Below are 22,809 nucleotides of genomic sequence, written 5' to 3' on the forward strand. Positions count from 1 at the left end.
GCACTTTGAATTGCCCTGTTGCTGAAATGTGCTATACAAATAAAGCTGCCTTGCCTTGCCTTGCCTTGCCTTACAACAGAGCAAGTGGATTTCATATTTCTCCCCTTACCTTTTGGTAGTGAGACACTATTCACAGAACCACGTTTACAAAAAAATATAACTGAACAGTTAAAGAAAATAGAAAATCACAGTTTAAAAAATCAAGAAACTATTTTTCCAACCATCTTGTGATACATCTTTTACAATAGACGATCTTGGAGCCGGCCGTAGAATACCCGCGCGAGTTGCAGCCAGAACTAATCGAGTCAAGAGAAATGGTCCGGCAGGGTCAGCGGCTGCTGTGCAGACTGTGGGTGGGGCAGGCTGAGACAACACTTTAAAGATCGACACTTGTTACATTTGATGAGATATTAGTCGGTTTATAGTCCAATCAAAATAGGAAAAAAAACTCCATAACATAAAATTTAGTACACCAGTCTATTCCTTTAAATTACAAGAAAATATGTTTTCACACTTTGCTTTTTTTTTAAATTTTGTTTTTTTAATATATAGTCAATGTTTCCTGTGGTAGGCTAGTGGCTGAATATGTTAGAGCAGCATACCCAAGCGTGTTGTGCCATGTGAAGACAGTCATGCAGACTTCTGATGTGGTTGATCATCTCGGCTGGAGCAGAAAGGATCTTCTTTCTGGTTCTGCTGCTGCTGACATGTTATCTTTCACATATTCTACTGGAGGACACCGTTTTTTACATTTATATACATTATTTACATCCATATACATTCCTCACTCTGATATTGTGGCTCAATGCTAAAGCGGTCGCCTGCCATTCGGAAGGTTGGAGGTTCGAAGTGTCCTTGGATAAGACACCAAACCCTGAGTTGCCCTCGATGCTGTGCCATAGGAATGCAAATGTGTAATATTTATATCCTGTAATATGTAAAAGCGCTTTGAGTAACCGATGAGACTAGAAAAGTGCTACATAAGAGAAGTCTATTAACATTTGCATAAAGTAACTTAAACACATCTGACAAACCCAACAAACTAAAACTAAAGCCTTATGTTTAATAGAACATCTTTGGGGATGAATGAATCAGCATGAATCATATACACAATTAAAAAGAAATTAAACCACTTAGACTTGTTTTAATTTCTGGTTTTATTAGCAGAAAATGTAGACTAAAAAACGTTTTTGTAAAAATGATGAAAAAGCAAACATAGGATACCTTGGAAAAATGAATTTCACTTCCAGAACACCAAACACAGAAAACACAGCCTTCTTTTAAAAGTCCAGCCCAGTCTGACTGAGGTATAAACATTTTGATCATGATCATTATTAATTCATATGTATTATATACTATATGAGTTTCTGTGTCTGTTTATTTTTGTCCCATAGATGCGTTTGTCATCCTTCAGTTAAAACATAAAAAAACAAAATTGCAGTGACAAAGTGTTTTTATATGACACAATATGGATTATTACGTCATTATTACACGTAAAACACAACCTTCTGTGTCCTTTGCTGTTGATGAATAATGCACATTACAGTACTAGTCAACATTTTATAGGCCATTAAAAAGTCTATGAGAGGTTGAGCTGGTTGTTTTGAGGTTTTTTGGTTTAGAGGTCTGAGAAACCGCTGGAATAACAGCATAAAAAAGACGTTGGATTTTGTTAGTTTTGTACAAAATGAACATTACATGTTTACAACTGCTTATAATGTGTAGATATGGCAACAAAAATAGAAAGCAGTGCCCTCAAGATGGCATTCAGACTTACTGAATGCCATCTTGAATCATAGAAGACAGCCTGCCCATGTATTAGCGTCCCTAAATGTCCATCAAGTAGAATACAGCCCACGTATTGGACAGGAAAGCACAGGAAGACGCAGGAACAAAGGCTCTTGTAGGATTTAGGTCCCATATCTAACAGCTGCACACTCTTCTGTTTGTGAAGCTAATCTGGTTATTATGGCATGGAAGTATGAAACACACACAACAAAACTGTAAACCAGTAGAAACAATATGGCTGTGCTGTGTCCTCCACCATCTGACCCCAAAAGTCCTCTCAGCATTGATGAGTGAGCGGAGTCAGACCAAACCCCCCATTAGTCTCTCTCATCTTTTCCTTTTGTTTGGCCTGGACGAGACCAAACACCACTCCTGCGAGAGTCCTGCGTCCACCTGTCCGCGCCCCCATGCGACAGACATTGGCCTTCTTGCTGCGCGTGGTGCTGATGAAATAGGTGCGGACCTTTCCCTGCCTCTCGCTCACCTGCAATGACAACAGCAGTCACAAAGTGTGCTAATCCTTTCTTAGTCACCCTCACGGTTTTTTATTATCAACACCTCTTTACAAATATGGTTAACCTGCTTTAACATCTACACATATCATGCATTAATGTCCCCTTCCTGAGCTCATGCATCTGTCTGTTGTTTCTTTTAATCAGTAGATGTCCCTCTTGTTTTATTTGTCCTGTTGTTTGTCCTACTTTAGTTTTCTGAGCCTGTGAGCCTGAACATTAGCTGTTTTAATGTCATATAATGTCTTCTCTGCATTACCGTAAATAAGAACTTCACTGAACATTAACCTGAACTGAGTCTATTTTTACAACATTCCACTTCTGAGATTGTTCAGGTTCAGCTGGAAATTCCGCTGGATATCTTTCATTTTGGCCAGATGTCCGGTACCTTTTGCTTTCTTTGTGTTGGCATTTTAAACGCCGGTTGAGTTATGAGGACTATGGTTAACTGCTCCTCAGATCTCTGCAGGGTAAATTGAGACAGCTAGCTAAACTATCTGTCCGTCCCGAGGCTATTTTGCAGCGGCACCGTGGCTCTGTGCAACTCTAAGCACCACCTAAGACGATTTTTATTAGATTAAAGAAATGCCAATAAACCAGAGCACGTTTTTCTCCTATCCCAGAATGCTATGTGGACTCACCAGAACATCCTAAGCAGGGCTGTGAATAAAGGTCTGGCACTGTAAGACTTTGCTGAACTTATCTATGTGGCTACTGTTGGAATTTAAAATGTTAAATGTGCTTAAACCTTGCGTGTGATTTGCATTATACATCATACATTTAAGCTAAAAGGCAAAAGCATTATTTCAACATGAATGAAGACATGTTGGTCATGCATTAAGTTTGTTGTTCATGCATTAAGTGTTTTTACAACACTCTGTTCTACAACAAGATGTTCTACTACACTGCGTTATAATCCAGCTCTCCTAAATGTGTCGGATGGAGAAGTGATGATTAGGGTCGTGTCCTGTGTCTGGTTTCAGTCCCTCTTTACAGCCCAACTGATCTTTTGCTCTGCGAGTCCTGAAAGGGTCATAAACTTTCAGTAACATTCCAACTGAAAAGATAACAAAATAAGCACGCAAACACATCACACCACTGTGGCCTAGAGACCCCACCCTTAGTGAATAAGACCAGTGGGGAAAAGAGCTGAAGAGCCACCCAAAGGAAGGGGAGAGGTGTGTTAGCTTGATCTATGTAACTCTGTCCCAGGACATATCCTATGTAATAAAAAGGATTCACACATCCACATCTGAGATTCTGACTACTAATTGACTGAACCCTGAGACCGGAGCAGGAATTAGCTCCAACACTACCCGGTAAAATCAGATCCAAATCATTTAGGAAGACCCAAATGGTCCTCCATTTCACTATACTTGGGGACAACTGACCACTACTAATAAACACTAACATTAACAGCTACTCACCCCCTTCACAAAGATTTCCCCACGTAGCTCCAAGACAAAACCCCATTCTGCCAGGACCCTGCGTGTGGCCTCAGGTACCTGGATGCGTCCGCTCACACCTGTGCTGTCCATGCGGCTGGCCAGGTTCACGGTTGACCCCCAGATGTCATACTGCGGCTTGGTGGCACCGATCACGCCCGCGACCAGCGGCCCGTGGGCAATGCCTGTTTCAGTGCAATACAGACAATTTACTACAGGCAAATAAGTAATTAGAATTAAAGCTATGCCACTAGAAACCATTGCCGAGAGCAGTTTATATCAACCATCAATTGTTTAAAGCATTTAGGAGGCAATCCATTTATCCACTTACCCACACGCAGCTGAAAGTTTTTGGCAGAGAGCTTGTTAATCTCTTTCAAGGTCTCTTGCATTGCCAACGCAAACAAAACCAGCTCACTCAAGTGATTCCATTCATCAACAGATGCCTGAGAGAGACAGACAGAGAGGGATAGTTAGATACAGAGAGAGAGAGAGAAAGAGAAAGAGAAAGAGAAAGAGAAAGAGAAAGAGAGAGAGAAACATGAGAAAGAGAGAGAGGGGGGAGTGCAATAATAGGATGTCCCACCTGTCTGTCTGGAGCCAAGCCAGAGGCTGCCATGTAGCAGCTCCCAATGGTCTTAATCTTCTCCACATAGTGAAAGTACGACTCCTCCAACAACTTGTGAAATATTTAGAGACAAAAAGTTCAAATGAGCCATCAATCTCATATAGAGAGTTATGCCAGCATTTGTCCAAAGCATGTCCTTGAATAAAGCCTACTATGTGTTTTATTCTTATTTATTCTCATCACCTAAAAGGACAGGCAAAGACAGAATTCTTCTAATATATATACCACAGATAAATCTATACATGTTTGAAAGATGAAATATAATGCATGTATTTTATTGCTGTTATTTACAGTACCCAGATATATATATATATATATATACTGCATTTCTATACAATACTACTTTGGATAAATTAGCCTTCCCCCTTTAAAATGAATACCATACTAAAGTGAGTATGTCACTTTATTCAGATTTGTATGTAATGAGTAAACAAAACATTGGAATCTACTGTACTTAGCACACTTTCATTTTCAGTCCCATACTCACTTCATCAAAGCCAGCAATGATCTCATTTAGAAGTCGGAGGCAGTCCACTCCTTCATGTCTGATCTCTTTCTGCTCAAAGTACTCATTGAACCCAGCGATGGAGGCAAACATGACACCAACTTCATCGTAGGACTGGGAGTAAAGCTCCTGAAACAGAAAGAGTATCATTTTAATCCTAAAACTCTCTTTGTTTGACTGGCATACATACAGTAGATTGATTTATTCAGGACAAATCTTTTTAATCAATGCAAGTTGTTGGCTGTTGTTAAGCACTTCTATAAATTACAATAAAATGTGCAAATGTGTGAAGGCATCCGTTAAATAACATTTAAGTCAGTTGAAACCTTCCATAAAACATGGTTATATACTGCATATAAAATATTATATATCACCTACATGGTCTTCATTAGAGTAACAGCAGATATATTCAGACTATTTAAATAGTCCAATCAGCATTTCAAATAAAACGATTTTCAAATAAACTTGGATTATTCTCCCTGTATTTTTGTACTCCTTTGGAAAAAGCTAACGAGAGCCAAGTAATATGAGAATAAAAAGTTTTTTTGCACCTCATCATTCTTGCTCCGGTCCAGAAAATGGTGCGCCACATGCACAGGCAGGATGTTGTATAATAGACACTCGTTGTGTTCCCGCAACTCCCTCATGTCCTCCACTTCCTGCTGGGCCTGCAGACGCCACAGGAAGTCAAGTCTGGCAGTGGCCTCCCACTGGAAAGTAAAGCACAGATGCCTGTAAGTGACTTTTACCTTTACATATTTACTCAGTTTGACAGTTGACAGATTTGATCTTAATAATACAAAAAACATTGCAAGGATGACTAAACTACTGCAAACCGCTGCATAATCAACACAGGGAAAACGTCTCTGAGTTTCACAGTACCTGTCGTCCATTGTAGAAGACAGCAATAATAAACATGGCCATGAGAAGGATGGAGATTCCTTTTCTCCTGACATAATGAGACCTAGGAAGTAGAGCGATGGAATATAGAGATGTAAATTATGTAAAAGGTGTTCAGTGCAATAGTAGTACAGTTGCAACAGCTGACATACTGAAAACTTTAATAACTAAGCAAAACAATTACACACATTTCCTTAAACGTAAAGAAAAAAAAAACTCTGAAAAGTAATTGTGTGACAGCCCGAGCTGGCCGGTGTATATTTTTCAGCGACCTGTGCAGCGCGTCATGGCGTGTGAGTGTGAGGAAGGCCAGGTGGATGAGGTAGGTGTAGATGGCCACTGCCAGCAGCAACACCGCCAGCTTAAGCAGAGAGTTAAGATGCAGGAACACGGCACAAGTCACCATGGCGATCACACCGCTCAATACAAAGACCTGAGGAGACGGAGGGAGTGAAGAAAAGGCAACGAAGAAGGAGAACGTAATGATGATTTTCTTGAAGGTCAAAAACGGCAATTGGGTGAGAAAACTTAAGAAAATGTGATTTAACATAACTCCAAATGTTGCCAGATAGTGTTGTTGTATGTTGTTAAGTGTTCAACATGAACTGCCGCTGTCTTTACCTCAGGGTAAGTGCAGATGGTGAAGGGATATGAGGCTGCGTTGGTTCCGTCTATCCCCTCAGCCTCCTGTGTGTCTGTGAGAATGCACCACACCTGGACACAGGTAAACAGCACACGTTACTGTGTACAAGTCACTTAAAACCTTTGACCTTGACTAAAAAAGACAAATGAGTATCAGAAGGAAACCGGTACACCCTTCTTATTTAGACATAAAAATTGACTTTTTTAGCTGGAAGCGTAGTTTGATGGTCATCTAAAATACATTGTACATGTTAGAGGGAGACCTTTCTCCTTATGCATAAACATTTAAGGTGGTGGGGTGGGGTGGGGGGGGAATTAATTCCATCATGTAATTTGCACAGTACAATTTTATGTGGAAATCTCTCCAGCTCTTTTAAAGAGCAGGCAAAACAGTACAGCAGTATAAATAGGAAAGTTGTAACAGGAAAAATAAACTTTTTCATTCATCAACCAGTGTATAAAAGTCTGGCTCTGTCCTGTTTAGACTCTCACCATGTCAGTAGAGACCAAGCCGAAGTTGATGCCGATGGCGGTTAGGGTGAGGAGGTTGCGGGCGCTGTTGTTCTCATGGATCCAGCAGCAGAAGTGCTGCAGCCATGCAGGCGTGCACCTGAACTCTTCAGCCAGGGCCAACAGCAGCAGCAGCATGTAGATGAGCAGAAAGACTGAAAACTGGAGGACGGGTGGGATCAGCCTGCAGAGGAAGAACAAGGGAGGAATGTATGTAGAAGAGAAAGAAAATGAGTGAAATTACTACTCCACTGTATGAAAGGAGTGTGACGTATGACCTGGAGAATTATAAATTTAATTATTGATACTATCTCCAGATGACACCAAAGGAAGGAAAATTAATCTTACATACACTACCTACGCAACCATTCATCCATCAATGTTCCAAATGCATTTTCTGTTCACTAATCTGACATCATTTTAAAAAACTTACTAGAAAAACAATGGACACGCCTTTTGCAATTTTGTAAATACATACAGTGCCCCTAGAAAATCATCATACCCCATGAACAATATTTACTTTTTGTTGCATTACACCATGGGAATTAAAATAAATTCAATCTAACTATTTCCAGATGTATTTACACATTAAAACGCTCAACATCAAAGAGAAAAACATTTTAAAACTTTCTGAGCAATTATTCAAATGTAATTAGTAAAATACCTGGTTAGGGTAAGTGATCAGCCCCTTAGAGTAATCTTTGTTAACGTACTCAGGTACAACCAGTTCATTTCCAGATCACACACCATGCTAATTGCCGCCCACCTGACATCAATTGTAGTGATTTTGATTACTTCCTAATAAAACCGGCAGTTCCATGATGATTCCATTACTAGTAGTGCAAGGCAACACAAAGAATACACACACAATGGTTGGCCAGGTGCTTTCAAAAGGGCTCTGGCATTAAGTTGTGGAAAGGCACAAGTTAGGAGAAGGATACAAAACGATTTCAAAGGCTTCAACCATTCCGCTGAGTACCATTCAGAGCATTATTAAGAAGTGGAAAGCTTATGGCACCACCAACACCTTGCTTAGATCGGGCCATCCCTCCAAACTTGATGACCGAGCCAGGAGGACATTTATCATGGAAGCTACCAAGAGACCAATGGCAACTTTAGGACATCTTACAGTTTTTATGGCTGAGATTGGTCGGTCTGTGCAAGTGACAACAATCTCACGAGCTTTACACAAAGCTGGCCTGCATGTCCGGGTGGCAAGAATAAAACCTCTTCTGAAAAAGGGCCACACAGAGGCTCGTTTGCGCTTCGCAATGAAACATATGGAAGGTTCCAATGCCATGTGGAAAAAGGGGTTATGGTCAGGTGAGACCAAGATTGAACTTTTTGGACGGAACTGCAAGCATTATGTTCGGTGAAAACCAAACACAGCACACCACCAAAAACACACCATACTTCTGTGAAGCATGGTGGTGGCAACCTTACGTTGTGGGGGTGCTTCTCTTCAGCAGGGACTGGGCAATTGGTCAAGATTGAAGCGAAAACGGATGCTGCCAAATACACTGAAATTCTTGAGGAAAACCTGCGGCCGGCCCTCTGCTAGACAGCTGAACACGGGCAGGTTGTTCACCTTTCAGCACGACAACGACCCTAAACTAGCTGCCAAAAACACTATGCAGTGGCTTAAGGATAAGAAGGTGAATGTCCTCGAGTGGCCAAGTCAGAGCCCCGACCTAAATCCAATTTAAAATCTGTGGATGGACCTGAAGAAAGGTGTCAATTAAGGGTCACCACAGAATTTCCTTGAACTCAAACAATTCTGCAAGGAAGAATGGGAAAATATTCCCCAACTAAGTGTGTGAGGCTGAAAAAGACATATCCAAACAGTCTGATAGTGGTAATTAAAGCAAAAGGAAGCTCTACTAAGTATTAAATCATAAGACTGATGACTTTTCCAACTCTGTTATTCTAATTTTATTTTCTTATGTTTCGGAACTATTGCATGTTTATGTTACTTGAATGTTGTTGGGATGAATGTGTAAATAAAGCTGGAACATTTATTGTAAGGGGATGATGATTTTCCATAGGCACTGTAATGTAATCTGAAACTTCGGAACTTCTTCCCCGGTTAACAAAACAATGCAACTGATCTCAGTTGGTGTTCTGTCTATAAGGGAGTGCAATGGAAATTTCTAAGTGAACTTTTGACCGGTGGTGTACAGTGGCGCTCAAATCAGACAAACAGTGCAGTACATCTTTAGTGGTGTTAAACCAACATTAAAATTGATAATTTCAGTCAGAAAAAGTTCAATTTGACATCGTTTAGTATCTATAAATAAAGATTTTTTTAGGACTTTTTAATGAAGAATTTAAAGCTTCAATCCATAACTCATCTGCTGTTAACCTGTCTATGTCTCCCTACCTGGGCGCAGGAATGAGGGCCTGGGCAGCCATGAGAAAGAGGAGCATGATGAAGGAGCAGACCAGGTTGGAGTTGAACATTTCATCTCTCATCTGGGAGAACTAGACAAACCAAGCCAACCATCAGCATCATTTACTTTGTGGCATGAACCTTTTTTCCTTCTCCTAAACACTGTCCGCACACGCATCTATACCTGCTTACCTTGTCCTCGATGTGTGTGTCTTTGAACTTCAGGGTCAGTGGAGTGATGTGCTCCCTGTGCATACGCTCACTGCTTCGAGCCTCAATAGCGTGTCTGATGCGTTTGTTGATTTCCCTGGAGGTGGACTGACGTATGTTGGGCATCGAGCCGTTCGTAAAGGAGGCCAGGATCTGCAGGAGAAGTATACAATGGTGTGAGATCAATCAAGTACGTAGTGCATATTAGAAAAGCTGTTTAGAAATACCTACGCTGTTCATGTCAATGACGTTCCCAAAGGGCAGCTCTGGGTTCCAAGTTTTAATCGTTTTCTGGACTTTAGGGGGGTTAACACGGCTGACTTCTTTCCTTTCCTCTTGAGGACAGATGAGGAAAGTGTCGATGTTGTGTTTGAGCAAAAATTCGCTCCTGTCACGACCATGACCAGCTTCTGTCTGGTACGTGCCTTCTAGGCAGTCCAGAGTCGCCCTTGAGATGTGGATGCGGCTGGATGAGAGAGAATAGAATGTACAAAGACATTTCTATTTCATAAGAAGAAATTAATAGTTTGAATAATTTCAGTGGGACAACAGTGGGTGTATGTGTAAAAATATGGGGTGGGCAGGGCGGAGATAAACTGTGTTGCATCAAAGAGATACTACTGCTGGTTTCTTGTACTAGCCATCCACTCACCCGGGTATGCCACCAGCCTCCAGCATGTTAGCAATGCCCACATCCCACGACCAGACGTCAAACTGCCATTTCTGCAGGCCCAGCACCCCACACAGGACAGAGCCCGAGTGGATTCCAATCCGCATGTCCATGTCAAAGTTCAGCTGCTTCCGCACATGCCTGGTGTTGGTGGGACATAAAGTGATCATGTGAGGCCAACTATGCTATGTGGGATGTTTCTAGAATGCTATAATAAAGGCTACCTCTCTGCCTCAATGACGGAAGCTTTGATCATCCTGCTTCCAAAACCAGGTAAACCTACAACTAGGTGTGAGAATGTGCAACCTGTAAGTTAATTAAACAATGATAAAAAATCCTCAGTAAAATTTGGCAAAAAGGATAGAGGGTGTGCTTCCAAGTGTTGTAGGGGATGACCAAAATGGATTTGTAAAGGAAAAGCAAGGATTCGATTATGTAAGGCGCATTCTCAATGTACTGTACTGCCAAAAAGAAGAAAAAGATGCAAGTCTTCTCTTGGTTCAAACAGCAAAGGCCTCAGTAGGGTTGAGTGGACTTATGTCTTTGACATTATAACTTGATTTGTGTTTTGGGAAATACTTTACTTAACTGGATCAAAATATCACATCTCAATCCTATAGCTGATGTACTGAGAAATAAAGTGGTGTCCGAGCCCTTCAATATTACAAGAGGTTGCCCCCAAGGTTCACGTCTATCCACTTCTGTTAATTTGAGCTATTGAAGCAAAAGCAATGCAATCTAGTAGGCAAATATAAGGGATTATAATCGGCATCAGAGATCAAAGAATAGCTCTTTTTGCTAACGGTGTAATTTTATTCTTTAAAAAATTTAACACATCCATACCAGCACTTTGTTAGATCTAATCGGCCTGTTTGGAAGTATTTATAAAGTAAAATGCTTGTTTACTTTCAAGCTCTCATCTAATTTGACATATCATCTAAATAACATCTCATTTAGTTACCATAGCACGAACAGACTATGAAGTAATAATGACCTCAGTACATCTCTATAGAAAGGTGGACGCGCTTAGCTATATCTATGAAAGGGGAATAAATAAATAAAAAATTAACATGTTGCCTAAATTCATGTATTATTTCAAAATATCCCCCTCGCCTTTGAAGAAATCTCTCTAACGTATGATATCTTAAAGAAACACTATTTGTTTTTAAATATCTGTAAGGAACTTTATTTCTTCTATGCAAAACCAATCAGTTGGGATTCCTTCACACATCCTTAGAATAAATTATAACAGGGATGTAACAATTACCGGTACAACGGTGAACCACGATCAAAATGTTGACAATAACAATGACCATTTTCATTTAAAATATCAGTATTATCACGGTAGATTACCACGTTGGGGAAACCTTGTGTTTAATCCTTCCCAGCTTCCTCCAAGTCTCCTTAAGTAGCCGTGTCGGCGCACTGCATAGCCTACAATTATGGAATCATGGCGGAAGGAGGAGATGACAATGCTCAGGACATTTATCAACCCTCTGAGAGGACTAAGTCCAAGCATGGGCATATTTGTGTTATTATACAGTAAGAATGTCAAAAGACTGTTGATTGTAATTAGTTATCCTGTCTGCAGAAAGTGCAGAAAATAAGTTGCTGCCAAAGGCAGCAATATGTCAAATCCCCTGACTCATGTGCTTCTTCACATCGAAAGGAAAAACTTTTGAACTCTATACAGGATCTATTGGACCCGTTTCGCCTACGGACCAAAACAGGGAGTGGAAGAGGCTGCATGTGGACCTGCTCTTTTTAACTTGATCTAGAGGCTACCCGTCTTGAGGGTGCAAAGAGCTTTGTTTAGCTGCTTTTCATTGACTTTTCTTCAGTTAACACCAAATAAGACGAAGACGAAGATGGGTGAATATCGAAACCGTGATAATACTGGTCACTATAACCGTAAGGTTAAAGTTTCATACCGTTATATCTTGCAATTAAATCGCAATGAGAGGGGAGGGCTTTATTTGTCATTTATCTTGATGTTGTTTTGTTCGTTTTTTTGTCCAGTTCCAAAAGTGATGATGTGATACTAATTAGTGACGTTTTTTGCTCTTTCTGCACATGCATACAAAATAAATGTATCATCCTTTTGCAAGAGACAGCATGACAAGCCCATAAAAATACTGTTAACTTAAGACTGACTGTATGGTGTTGATCATGTCCAGACCCAACTCAACACAATGACGGGCATGGGCACGCTGTGGCTCAGGGACCCCTGACACACAGTAGTAACAGTCTCCCAGTATCTTTATCCGCATGCAGTGGTGCTCCTGTGATGAGAAAGCGTCAAGACACCAGTGAAAAGAGAAAATAAATATTGATAGAACAATAAAATATTTTATCTGCCTCCTAGGTTGATTCAATATCCTCACTTACTTAAAGGTGCCCTGCCACACAAAACTGTTTTTGTTATGTCGTGAATGTGAAAATGAACTGCTACCTCCTCTCTCAGCTCTAGCCACTGACAAGAAATAAGCGGAGAAATCAGGCCAATTACAAAAGCTGGTGAGTCTGACGTCATGTTGCTTGAGCTCATTACTATTCATGAGATCGCCCCAGTTGCGCTGGATAAAGGACGCTGATAGCTAGGCTCTCATTTGCTAGCTGTTAGCCAATTAGAGTCAAGCAGCTTAGCTCGTAGAATATTAATGAGAACTGGCACAAATTGAGTTCTCTAGCAGGTTTTCTATAACACACTAGAAAAACAGAGTAACCAAGGCATTTTTCCACAAAACATGTTACAGAGTCCATGGTACACCTTTGGACATTACCACAAAGTAATGAAATACATGTGGTGGGGCACCTTTAATTTATGATGATCTCATTTAAGCTTCCCCCTGATTTTCTTGATTAAGCTACTCAAGTGTTCTTTCCCCTAAATTTTTCTCCAGGAGTATATATTATTCCATATTTTTCAGCTTGTCTTTCTTTCACACTAACTGCATTATTATTATTATCAGTATTATTAATATTATTATTATTTCACTATTTTAGTTATTGTGACCACTTGTAAATATGTTTTTTATTTGTTTATTTAATTTAGTTTTTTCCTTTTTATTTTCTCTGGATTTCCAATTATGTTTAAGTCATTCCATTCTTTTCTTTATGTATTTTTTTTTTAATTTTTTTTTTATTTAAATCAGAAAAAGATGCATATGTGTTGTGCTGTATTATGTGCACCAATGTGTTCCAAATAAAAATTTAAATAAACAAATAAATATATGTTATCTCAACAACAAAAAAGAGCTCAAATTCTCACATCTGACAGTCGGTCAAAGCGTCCAAAGAGCTCGTTGAGAATTCGAACCAGATCCTGGGCCGACAGATTCATGGACAACAGAGTGAAGCCCTTGATGTCTGCAAAAAGGATGCTGGAATGAGGAGAGAAACAGTAACAGTAAAAGAAGTGATATGCTAAAAACATACACATTTAAATTGTAAGAGATTCCTGTTAATGGGTTTGGTTCGAGTGAACACATGCAAGACTGAATGTGAAGAGTTTGCAATTCAAAAAGGATGACAAAAGTTAATAAAAAATTATAAACAACATCAAAGAGAAACTTATTTTCTAAAACCCTTTTTTATAAGCCTTGTTGGTACTAATATACTGACATTGTGTGTGTGTGTGTGTGTGTGTGTGTGTGTGTGTGTGTACCTGACATCTTTGTACTGGTGGATATAGATCTTGTGAAACTCATGAGGATTAAGTTCATTTTCCAGAGAGCTCATGTCAGTGATCATCTCCAAGGCAACAAAGCGAGGCAGGATTGACAGAACCAGACGCTCCTGCATAGCAAGATGATAAACTCTATTTGACATGGTATCAGCAGCAAAAGGCTTGTTTAAACACAGAACAGAAGGGAATTTAGGAGGCTGTTTTTGGTGAAGTTTGAGAAAAGTCAACAGTCAACAAAGGTAATTCTCTCTATAGGTTTAACCTATAGCACAATGGCGGCAGTCACTGTACCTGTCTCTGGTTTTCTTGTTCTAGTTTGAGGCGACCCTCAATGCAGCGCCGCGTCTCCAGGAAAACCTGTCTCTGGGCGTGGTCTGTCAGGTAGTGGATGAACAAGCCGGCTGTGTTCATACCCAGGTACAGCAGGCCTTTGGCAAACACCTGCATCCAAGAGAGATTTTGCATTCATGCAATTCATGCAATTCATTTTAAGTAAAAAAAGTAACCCAATGTATGTGAACTAAGAAGAGGATAAGAAATAGGAAATGGAGTTTTCTTCTTTTTTTCAATTAAATTGAGAGATATCAAAAGGAAATGTTGTGTGTTTAGTAGGTTTGTAGATACTATCAGCGGGTGGAGATGGGTGGAACAATTGTGAAAATAAAGAAAATATTAACATAAATGGATAAATGGAATAGGCTTGGAAAAAAAAAATGTCCTCACCTTTCTCAGAAACACAGCATCATTGTAGTGGCACACTATCTCCGCCAGAAGGTGAAGTACTGAGGTGAGAGAGCCAGCACACATGGCCCACAGCAGAGGTAACGGCAGCAGCGTGTATGTGGCGAACAATGTGAACAAAACATACCACGATGGGTCTTTTTCTAGTCCATACACCATTCCTCCCAGCACCTGGGTGGTCTGCGAGAACCAGCAAACTAGGCCAGCACAGTGAAGCCACCGTGGGGACAAGGAGTCCCTGTAGGTTAACACTACAATGCACAGCACTACAGCTAACACCATGAACATGCCCGTCAGGCAGCCACGCAGAGTGTCTGTGACCGCCTCAGGGGCCAGTGCTAGGTACAGGACCAATATGTGTAATTTGGCCACCGCATCGATTACATTGGTGATGGCTAGAGAGTTGCGTCTTTGGTGGGAGTAGTGTTGCTGGTACAGTTTCTCCAGATCTCGAGACTTGAAGGTATGCCTCAGGGTGGGTATACAGACTCCGCGAATTCTGTGGCCCCAGTGCACAAAGAAGTCGGCATCGCTGGCGTATTCGTTAAAAGAAGCCCTGCTACTGTTGTATGTACTGGTGGAGCCACGGGACTGGGAAGGGTGCACTCTGAATGTGGATGTGCGGCGTTTTGTGACCCCCCGTGAGGCCTTGTCACGGATTTGTTTGTTGATCTCGTCCATGTAGGCATCAGTCACAAAGATTTTACGTGCTGGCTCCACACCCACCTGTCAAACCCAACAGAAAATCAGATGTGTCCACTGTAAGATCAAGCACTTTTCCCAAAAAGAAATGGATTTATGTCGGAAAGCACACTGATTAATTTGATTTATTTTACATTATTTAATTTATACTCTTCTTCAATCCCCAATGGGGAAATTAAAATGTATACTCTGCTGTTATCACACACAGGCATGAAATGCACACACATGCTCAGGTCCTTTACATGCACAAATGGAGAGATGTCCGAGTTAGTGGGCTGCAACTGCTGAACAGGCGGCCTGAGCACATGGGGAGGTTCAATGCCTTGCTCACGAGCACCTTGGACATGCCCAGGAGGTGAACTGGCATCTCTCTAGCTACCGGTCCACTGCTTCTTCTTCTTTTGTCCATGTAGAAAGTTGTATCTTTTATATGATATACATTACATTGGCTGTAGTTTTTTTTATATTATTTACTCAGATTTTGTGACACCTATATCAATCTGCTTATCTGCCACCAAAATTATATACGTTTGTATTATATGTAATATATTTGAGCACCACAAATTAAATTCTATCTATCTCTGTTGTCTTAAAACATTGGGGAGATACTGTAAAACCAAAGCTATTGGCATAGGTAGACACTAAGGGAGAAAGTTTTGTTGTTGTTGTTGTTGAACTGGCCTATAGTATTTGTTCTGCTAAATTAATTGAATTAAACATGTCATTCAAGCATGGTTAGTCTGGACTGCAGTGCCCCAAAAATTCATGTTCATGATGTTGATACAGACATGGTCAGGCACTGACATCAAAACGTGAGTTTCAGTTTAGTTAGCAGTGGTTCTGAGGATACCACATATGTCTAATTAGAGGGGAATATGTACAAAACAATAAGAAAAAAAAAACAGTACAACAACGGTTTCATCACCTGGATGCTGAGCTGCTTCTGGTTAATGATGTGTTTTACAGCGTTCTGCCAAAGCATCTTTTTCCGCCGCAGCCCAGGGGACAGGGATCTGGAATGGCAGGTCGGCTCACGCAGCTCTATTGGGAAGACCTGTGTTGTCTCAGAGAAGGTCACCATGGTGATAAGATAGCCAACCTCATCTGCTGGTCTTAGATCAGGAAGAGGCAGCAGCCTGGAGTAAAGAGTTGGACATTTTTGGGTGTTACATTTTTTTTTTTATAACAGAAAGTCTTACAAAATGGAGGGGTGAAGTTGAAAAGGTGTGGGTGTTTTTGCATAGGTTTGGGGTTCTAATGAAAGACACTTTCAAGTCGCATCATTTGAAATGGAGGATATAGATATATTTCTGGAGCTTGACTCAATTGGACTCAAATAAAGCATATCTCAACTTCTGCTCATTTGACTAATGGAGAGATATCAGAGTTTCGTTTTACTCTTTTTTTTACTCTGTCTCCTGTAAGTCGCCCAACTTTATGGAAGTGCAATATTAAATTGCTGTTCCTTTCTGTGTGGGCCAATTCTTGAATTTTTTTAACCATTTTTTTTTTTTAAATCAAAAAAGAATACAATTACATGGACATGTTACAAATTGACCTGAATATTATAAATTGTGGTAGAACACATTTACCACTGTGTAAAGTAGGCCCTGTAAAAGTTAGATTATTAGAAGATTTTCAAAACCTATTAGGGATGAGCGTGTTTAATGGACGATTGATAATTCATCATAAAGAATTGTGTCAATCATGTTGTTTGTTATTGATTATGAACTAGTGCAGGTTGCGTTGTGTAGTATTAGTCTTGAATCAATGAAATTAATTTCATAGTGTAGCAACAATTAAACATTTTGTATATGTATTTTGTAAATTATAAGATTTTTAATTTGATTGTAAAAGCTTTGAAACATTTTGGTTCATATTGCTGTTTGTTTCATTTTTAGGATTGCTGGTTTTCATTAACAGTTTATCCACCTTCTGATTTCTCACTGCATCATTTCTACATCTTCCATACTGTTACTTTCCACTGTAGTATATACTGATTTTGAATGCTGAATCTTGAAAAAAGATTTTTCGTGAGTGTGAATAAACAGCCAATGATTGTATAGACTTTGTGGCTCCTGATATAATCTACCAACCATCTTTATTGTTTATTGTGGACAGAACTGGTTATGCTGCAAACATTCAGCATGTTGGAAAGAGCCACTTGGTAGGTTCCATGTGTTGACACAGTTTGTGCCAAAAGACAGGCAGCTTTCCCACAAATCACCTGTTGGCCAGATTTAGAATAGTTTAAGACCTGAGCTGGTTAATGCCCAGAGCTAAACTCCTCCAGGTCCTTCTGGCTCCTGATGCTGCTGTCCAACACACTCAAAGTCCACTTTCAAGAGTTGGATCGACACAGACTGGATATGATTAAACACTTCCTATTAGAAGAGTTGCATTTTGAATTGAGGCTGTCATTACGACTGAAAATAGTTAACACGTGAGTGAAAGCTGTAATATGGCAGCAATGTTTTATGGACGTGTTGATAACACAGCGAGCATTCAAGTTTCTCTGCTGTTGAAGGATCACTTGTTACTCTTGTTACTCTAATTTTAAAATACAATACAGACTTATTTATTATATTTTAATACACGCATTATTTGAATTCAGGCAGCCTGTTTGACATAGTGCACACCTTTTCTGGGAAAAAAAAACTATCAGAGAAGTGATTTCCGGCACAATGTCACCTACTTCTAAAGTGAATGGAGAAGAGGATAAATCCAAAGACATCCTTAATCTAGCAACACCTACAGTGTACAAACAACTTAATTGGAAGACAAATACATTTTGGCTTGTGGCCACAACTGACCTGTATTGTTTTACATATTGTGTTTCTTCTCGTCATGTCCACCATTTGCCATAGGATATACTTGTCCCGCCCGTCATTATCCACTTTTGCTGATTCCATGACACAGGAATTGAATGCAGATCTGAAAATGAAGGCATAATCCATGAAAGACTAAATGAAAATTGAAATAGTCCGCACTGGGATGAAGCGTCCAAAATGGATAAAGCTCCAGCCAAGATGTGTGGTGCCGTTCTGGCAGGATTGTAGGTCAACACCTGAACTGTTTTGAAATGAAATCAAGCAGAGCTGCAGTGAGGAGTGCAAAGAGGATTGATAAGTCAGAAAGCCACTCTTACATGCCTGCGAAGCTGGCAGATCATTGGCAACAAGACAACGGCAAGATGAATGCAATGCTCTCAGCCTTTGGGCGAGTCATCCAAATCTTTTAAAAGCAGACATGGCAATTAAAATGTAATGGCAATGCAGCTGAGTGTTTATTCATATGCTATCTCTTGCATTTTCTTTTTAATTTACTCTGCTCCCAATCAGATGTCATTGTTCATATTGCCTTTGGGCTCTTGGTTATGTCAGTATGGGCAAGGGTGAACAATTAACAACATTACCTGAAAACCTTAAATTCAGGTTTGTGCCTAAAGACTATCTTCCTATGTTGTTATGGTAGGAGGTATAGTGCATAAACCTATGCTTTATGCGGATGTTGAGAGTTGTTTGTTTTGTATTTTCTTAAAAGATAAAAAAGTTATTAATCACAAAAAAATGTGGCTTAACATACAGTATACTTCATCTTGAGCATTTCCGAGAAGTGTCATACCTGATTTTTGATGATAGAAAGCTGTGTCAGGACTGTTAGACATGTCTCCATGTTGTCTTGGCTTGATTTAAATGTGTCAAGGCTGTACTCTAGAACACTGTATACGCTTGATTGAATTACTTCTCCACAGGGTCTCATTACAAATTTTCAAAACTCTCCTGCTCATTGTCATCTGGTTGTTTTTGCTTTATTTGGCTGGTTAATGGTAATGCATGGCAAGGACTAATCTGTAAACAATGTCCAGATGTTCTTACAAATTTGTGTTATTTTTGGATATTTTTGTATTGCATGTTATGAGCATTATATCCCATGCAATTGGGGTTAAATGTGCATGTTGTAACACACAAACATCCCTTAGTATTGATGAAGAAGAGCACTTACTGGGATGATAGCATCAGCAGGTCTGTAGTCCCAATGGTTGTAAGCTGGTTTAAAGTTTATGACACTGGCTTTGCTAATTGTATCCAGGCCCCTAAGGCTGATCTAATGAGTTCCCATCTGTCCACCCGTGACTGTGTAGCTCAGGCCTTTCTTGCTGATTACTGTACATCTAAAATAGCTGCCAGGTCTAAGGCAATTAGTTCTACAAGTGCTACCACACCAGCATTGCTCTCTTAAACATGGTAAGCATGCTTACTAGTCAATAGAAACCAGGAAATCATTTTAATTATTTGTAAATCATTATAATATAACACAGCCTTTTTGTTCATTATGAGAAATCAAAGTGAAAGCCTGTGAATGTCTGTCATTTAATTTACAGTAGTGACTCTATTTGGAGTGCCTGTGACGTTGATAACCCAAATGCTAATTAGTATTAAGGATACGCTGACTGCCCACTGATCAGCTGATTCACCACACACTCAAGCCAGACCAGAAACAGAACTGACCCTTTGGCCTATGTGCTTGGCAAACATTTCCCTTATACTGGAGACAGAGATCTACATCCCAAACGCTCTGGGTAAGCATGGGTGTCGTGACACTAGAGTTGGACGGTAAATGCATGTAAGCCTTTGTTGGCAGTATCACAGAGCTCTTGAAAGTGAAGACATGTACAGGTCAGTTAGGGTCAAACTTAAACAGATGCTGACCAGAGCAGAGATTGTGCCAGAAAACTTTAAAATTTGGCATTTCCCCAACACACACGAAACCTTCGATGTTTCCAAACTACACACATGAATGAATTAAGAAACAATGGACTTCTCCTCTTAGCATGGTAATATTAAAGCTTGCTTTAATGTTATGACATCTTCGTTGTGAATGTAAGGGATATTCCTCAAATGAAATTTGAATCGAGCCCTTAGCCTTTTCAACATTCCATTTGAATAAAAATCCTATCACACAGAGGCCATGTGGCTCAGGGACAGCCAGACTCTTGGGCCCAGTAGGCCTGTTTGGTAGTCCAGCCATGCAACCATCCTGAAACATTTTAATTCTTTTTATGAGGGTCACATTTTCAAAGTTCTGCAAACAATTCTAATAAACTGCAGTAACAAGTACATCTTAAAATGACAACCCCCAAGACCCCTTAGTTTTGAGCTTTAGCTTAGCCATTAACTCAACATAAGTAAAAGGGTATTAACCTGTTCAAAAAAGGATTATGCACCAATAGCCTGGGGGCTGAACAGAAAAAGAGATGACAGCAGCATGGGAGGACAAAAATACTGTCACGTGGATCGAGTGTTTTAGTGAGGTTAAGATACACTGGGAATGAAATGCCTTAGTGACCCACCGAGAAGCACCAAATTCAGATTTCAATAAAGGTGGCACAAAATATGACATGTCATGTACACCATCCATGATCTATTGTCCTAACGAATATTTTAGGTAACGTTATTGCAAGAAAATCATTTTAATGCACAATAATAACATCAGGAAATTGCAAACTGTTTCACTCCTCATCTCCCATCAGATTCACCCAAATATCCAGTCTTTGGTTGTATTGACTCACTGCTGTCCCCAACTGGTAGAAAAAAAGACTTACAAAAGCAAAATGTCCCATACACAAATAAAGGCTTCAGAAAATTGATTTAAAATATAATTTGATTTATTGCATTATAGCCTTTGTAAATTAATTCTTGCAATTACTGTTCACATGGGAGAGGTCTGGATAACTGAACTCTGTAAAAGTTGTGCATAAATTAGGATGCAGGCCTATCATCTGGACTGTAAATGAAAAGGGGATTGCATACTCAAATAGGTTCAGCATTCACAAATTATTAAGTAAAAATTGTGTCTTTGAACCAATAGGCAAGTGGAGCTGTACTTTGAAATAAAAGTGCCTAATAATGAAAGCAATGTATAAGAACAAAACATAAACACTGGAAACAACATTACCAAGGGATTTATAGGCAGCATTTAAAGTAGCTTATATCACATAGATTTACATTTTACTATCAATGTTTGGATTACTTTTACAACTATATGGCTGTTGCTTATTTGACACATCAGTAATAATTTCAGACATCTTTACATCCCTCCATCAATCTTATGAGCAGAATAACAGTAACAGTGTCCATATATTATTATAGGCTACTTAAAAATGCCTAATACACTCATAAACATCTGACCAGGTAATTGTACAATATGGTGTTTATCTTTTTAATATTTATCCAGTAAAAAATATTGAGGGGTACTGGGCGCATGCTAAAACATGAAGCTGCTGTCCAGTGGTGGGTCCGTCACATATAAACATCTATCCAGTAACAGCTGTCTGATACTGAATGTACGGTGTCCTGTCATAGTAAACTAGAGACGGTAACTTCAACGGTTAGACAGTTAAGTCAAGGTGGCTGACGTTAACTGTCCTTATGCCACACATTAAGGACTTTGATTTTGCTCACTAGCCTACATGGTAAGTAATGTGGTCCTCGACACTAAAATTAGCGTTGTTCTGTAGCCAGGGGCTTCTCGTTAAGCAGTTAGCTTGCTAACGTTAGCTTACTTTCTTATAGCGTAGACGAATGCAAGCTCCGAATAATGAGTTAGTCTTGTTAGATTTGATCATGTTTATGTCTAAATATAATCGACATCAGGGGAAAAGTGTCGAAACACGTAGCCAAGATACCACGAGAGGACAAAGTTAACGTTAGATAAAAACATGCGATAGCTAACATGGCTAACGTTAGCGTTAACGTTAGTTACATTAATTTACTGGCATGATTTGGGATTTCTTTCCAAATAGGTTATATGATGTTACATTAGCTAAGTTAGCTACCGTTACATGTTTGTCACGGGTCAGGTACACGTTAATCATAACACATGGTAATTCCCATATTTTTATGGTTTTAAACATGTTCACGTGTCAAATATCGTATTAACGCATCGGCTAATTTGGTCATATTAACTTCCACGACAGGCCAAAGACAATCCAGCGGATTTCCTGATTTTCGAAGCGCCGGTGGAGACTCAGTTCCGGACTAATGTGCCTCACATAACCCTTCCTCTGTGAACCTGGAAGATCAACGCCGCCTTGTGACTAGCATCCAACATGACAGGTGGGCAACATCAAGCTAAACCCATTTACGACGCCTTGGAGACATAATCACAGCCCTTCAAAAGTTTACTGTAGTATACTGCAGAAGAAGTGAACTGCTGAGAAAAATAAAACTAGTTGTATGAGCTGCCAAATCCCCAATGAATCATTGCGGATTGTGAAATGTTTTGTGAGAGAAGCTTTGCCTCAATGTTTTTGTGTGTGGTGTGTGATGTGTTATGTGTGAATTTGCACAGAAATCCCTCACCAGACATGTTCCATGTGTTGGCGTCTGCTGTGGCTTCATTCCTTAAACCTCAAGCCCACTGACTGAATGGCTGTCCCACAGTGTCCCTCTCTCTGTGTCTCCTGGGTGGATAGTG

At 39.9% G+C, this 22,809-nt stretch overlaps 2 protein-coding genes across 3 annotated transcripts in view; one reads left to right on the plus strand and one right to left on the minus strand.

Annotated features, from left to right (window-relative positions):
- Positions 1–1,139: 1,139 nt before the first annotated feature.
- si:dkey-206f10.1 (adenylate cyclase type 8) lies at positions 1,140–22,808 on the minus strand. Of its 2 annotated transcripts, none has more exons than XM_034899527.1 (21): positions 22,695–22,808; positions 16,256–16,466; positions 14,611–15,354; positions 14,179–14,328; positions 13,867–13,997; positions 13,471–13,582; positions 12,354–12,481; positions 10,182–10,340; positions 9,761–9,995; positions 9,512–9,682; positions 9,311–9,411; positions 6,913–7,114; positions 6,400–6,492; positions 6,051–6,211; positions 5,761–5,842; positions 5,430–5,588; positions 4,861–5,007; positions 4,332–4,424; positions 4,077–4,191; positions 3,728–3,930; positions 1,140–2,272 (listed from the first exon to the last, which is right to left on the minus strand). In XM_034899527.1, exons 1-21 carry the CDS (start codon positions 22,706–22,708, stop codon positions 2,066–2,068), a joined length of 3,618 nt encoding a protein of 1,205 aa, XP_034755418.1. In that variant the 5' UTR covers positions 22,709–22,808; the 3' UTR covers positions 1,140–2,065. The 2 variants fall into 2 exon arrangements, with proteins under 2 accessions (XP_034755418.1, XP_034755419.1); XM_034899528.1 differs by lacking the exon at positions 22,695–22,808 and adding an exon at positions 18,144–18,515.
- Positions 21,706–22,809, plus strand: part of LOC117961124 (protein EFR3 homolog B) — a 31,693-nt gene continuing 30,589 nt past the window's right edge. Inside the window, exons 1-2 of the mRNA XM_034899531.1 lie at positions 21,706–21,805; positions 22,310–22,448. Of these exons, the coding sequence (XP_034755422.1) occupies positions 22,442–22,448 (7 nt within the window). The 5' untranslated portion in view covers positions 21,706–21,805; positions 22,310–22,441. The remainder of the gene's footprint in view (positions 21,806–22,309; positions 22,449–22,809) is intronic.

The sequence above is a fragment of the Etheostoma cragini genome, chromosome 18 (assembly GCF_013103735.1).
Source record: "Etheostoma cragini isolate CJK2018 chromosome 18, CSU_Ecrag_1.0, whole genome shotgun sequence".
Lineage (NCBI taxonomy): Eukaryota > Metazoa > Chordata > Actinopteri > Perciformes > Percidae > Etheostoma > Etheostoma cragini.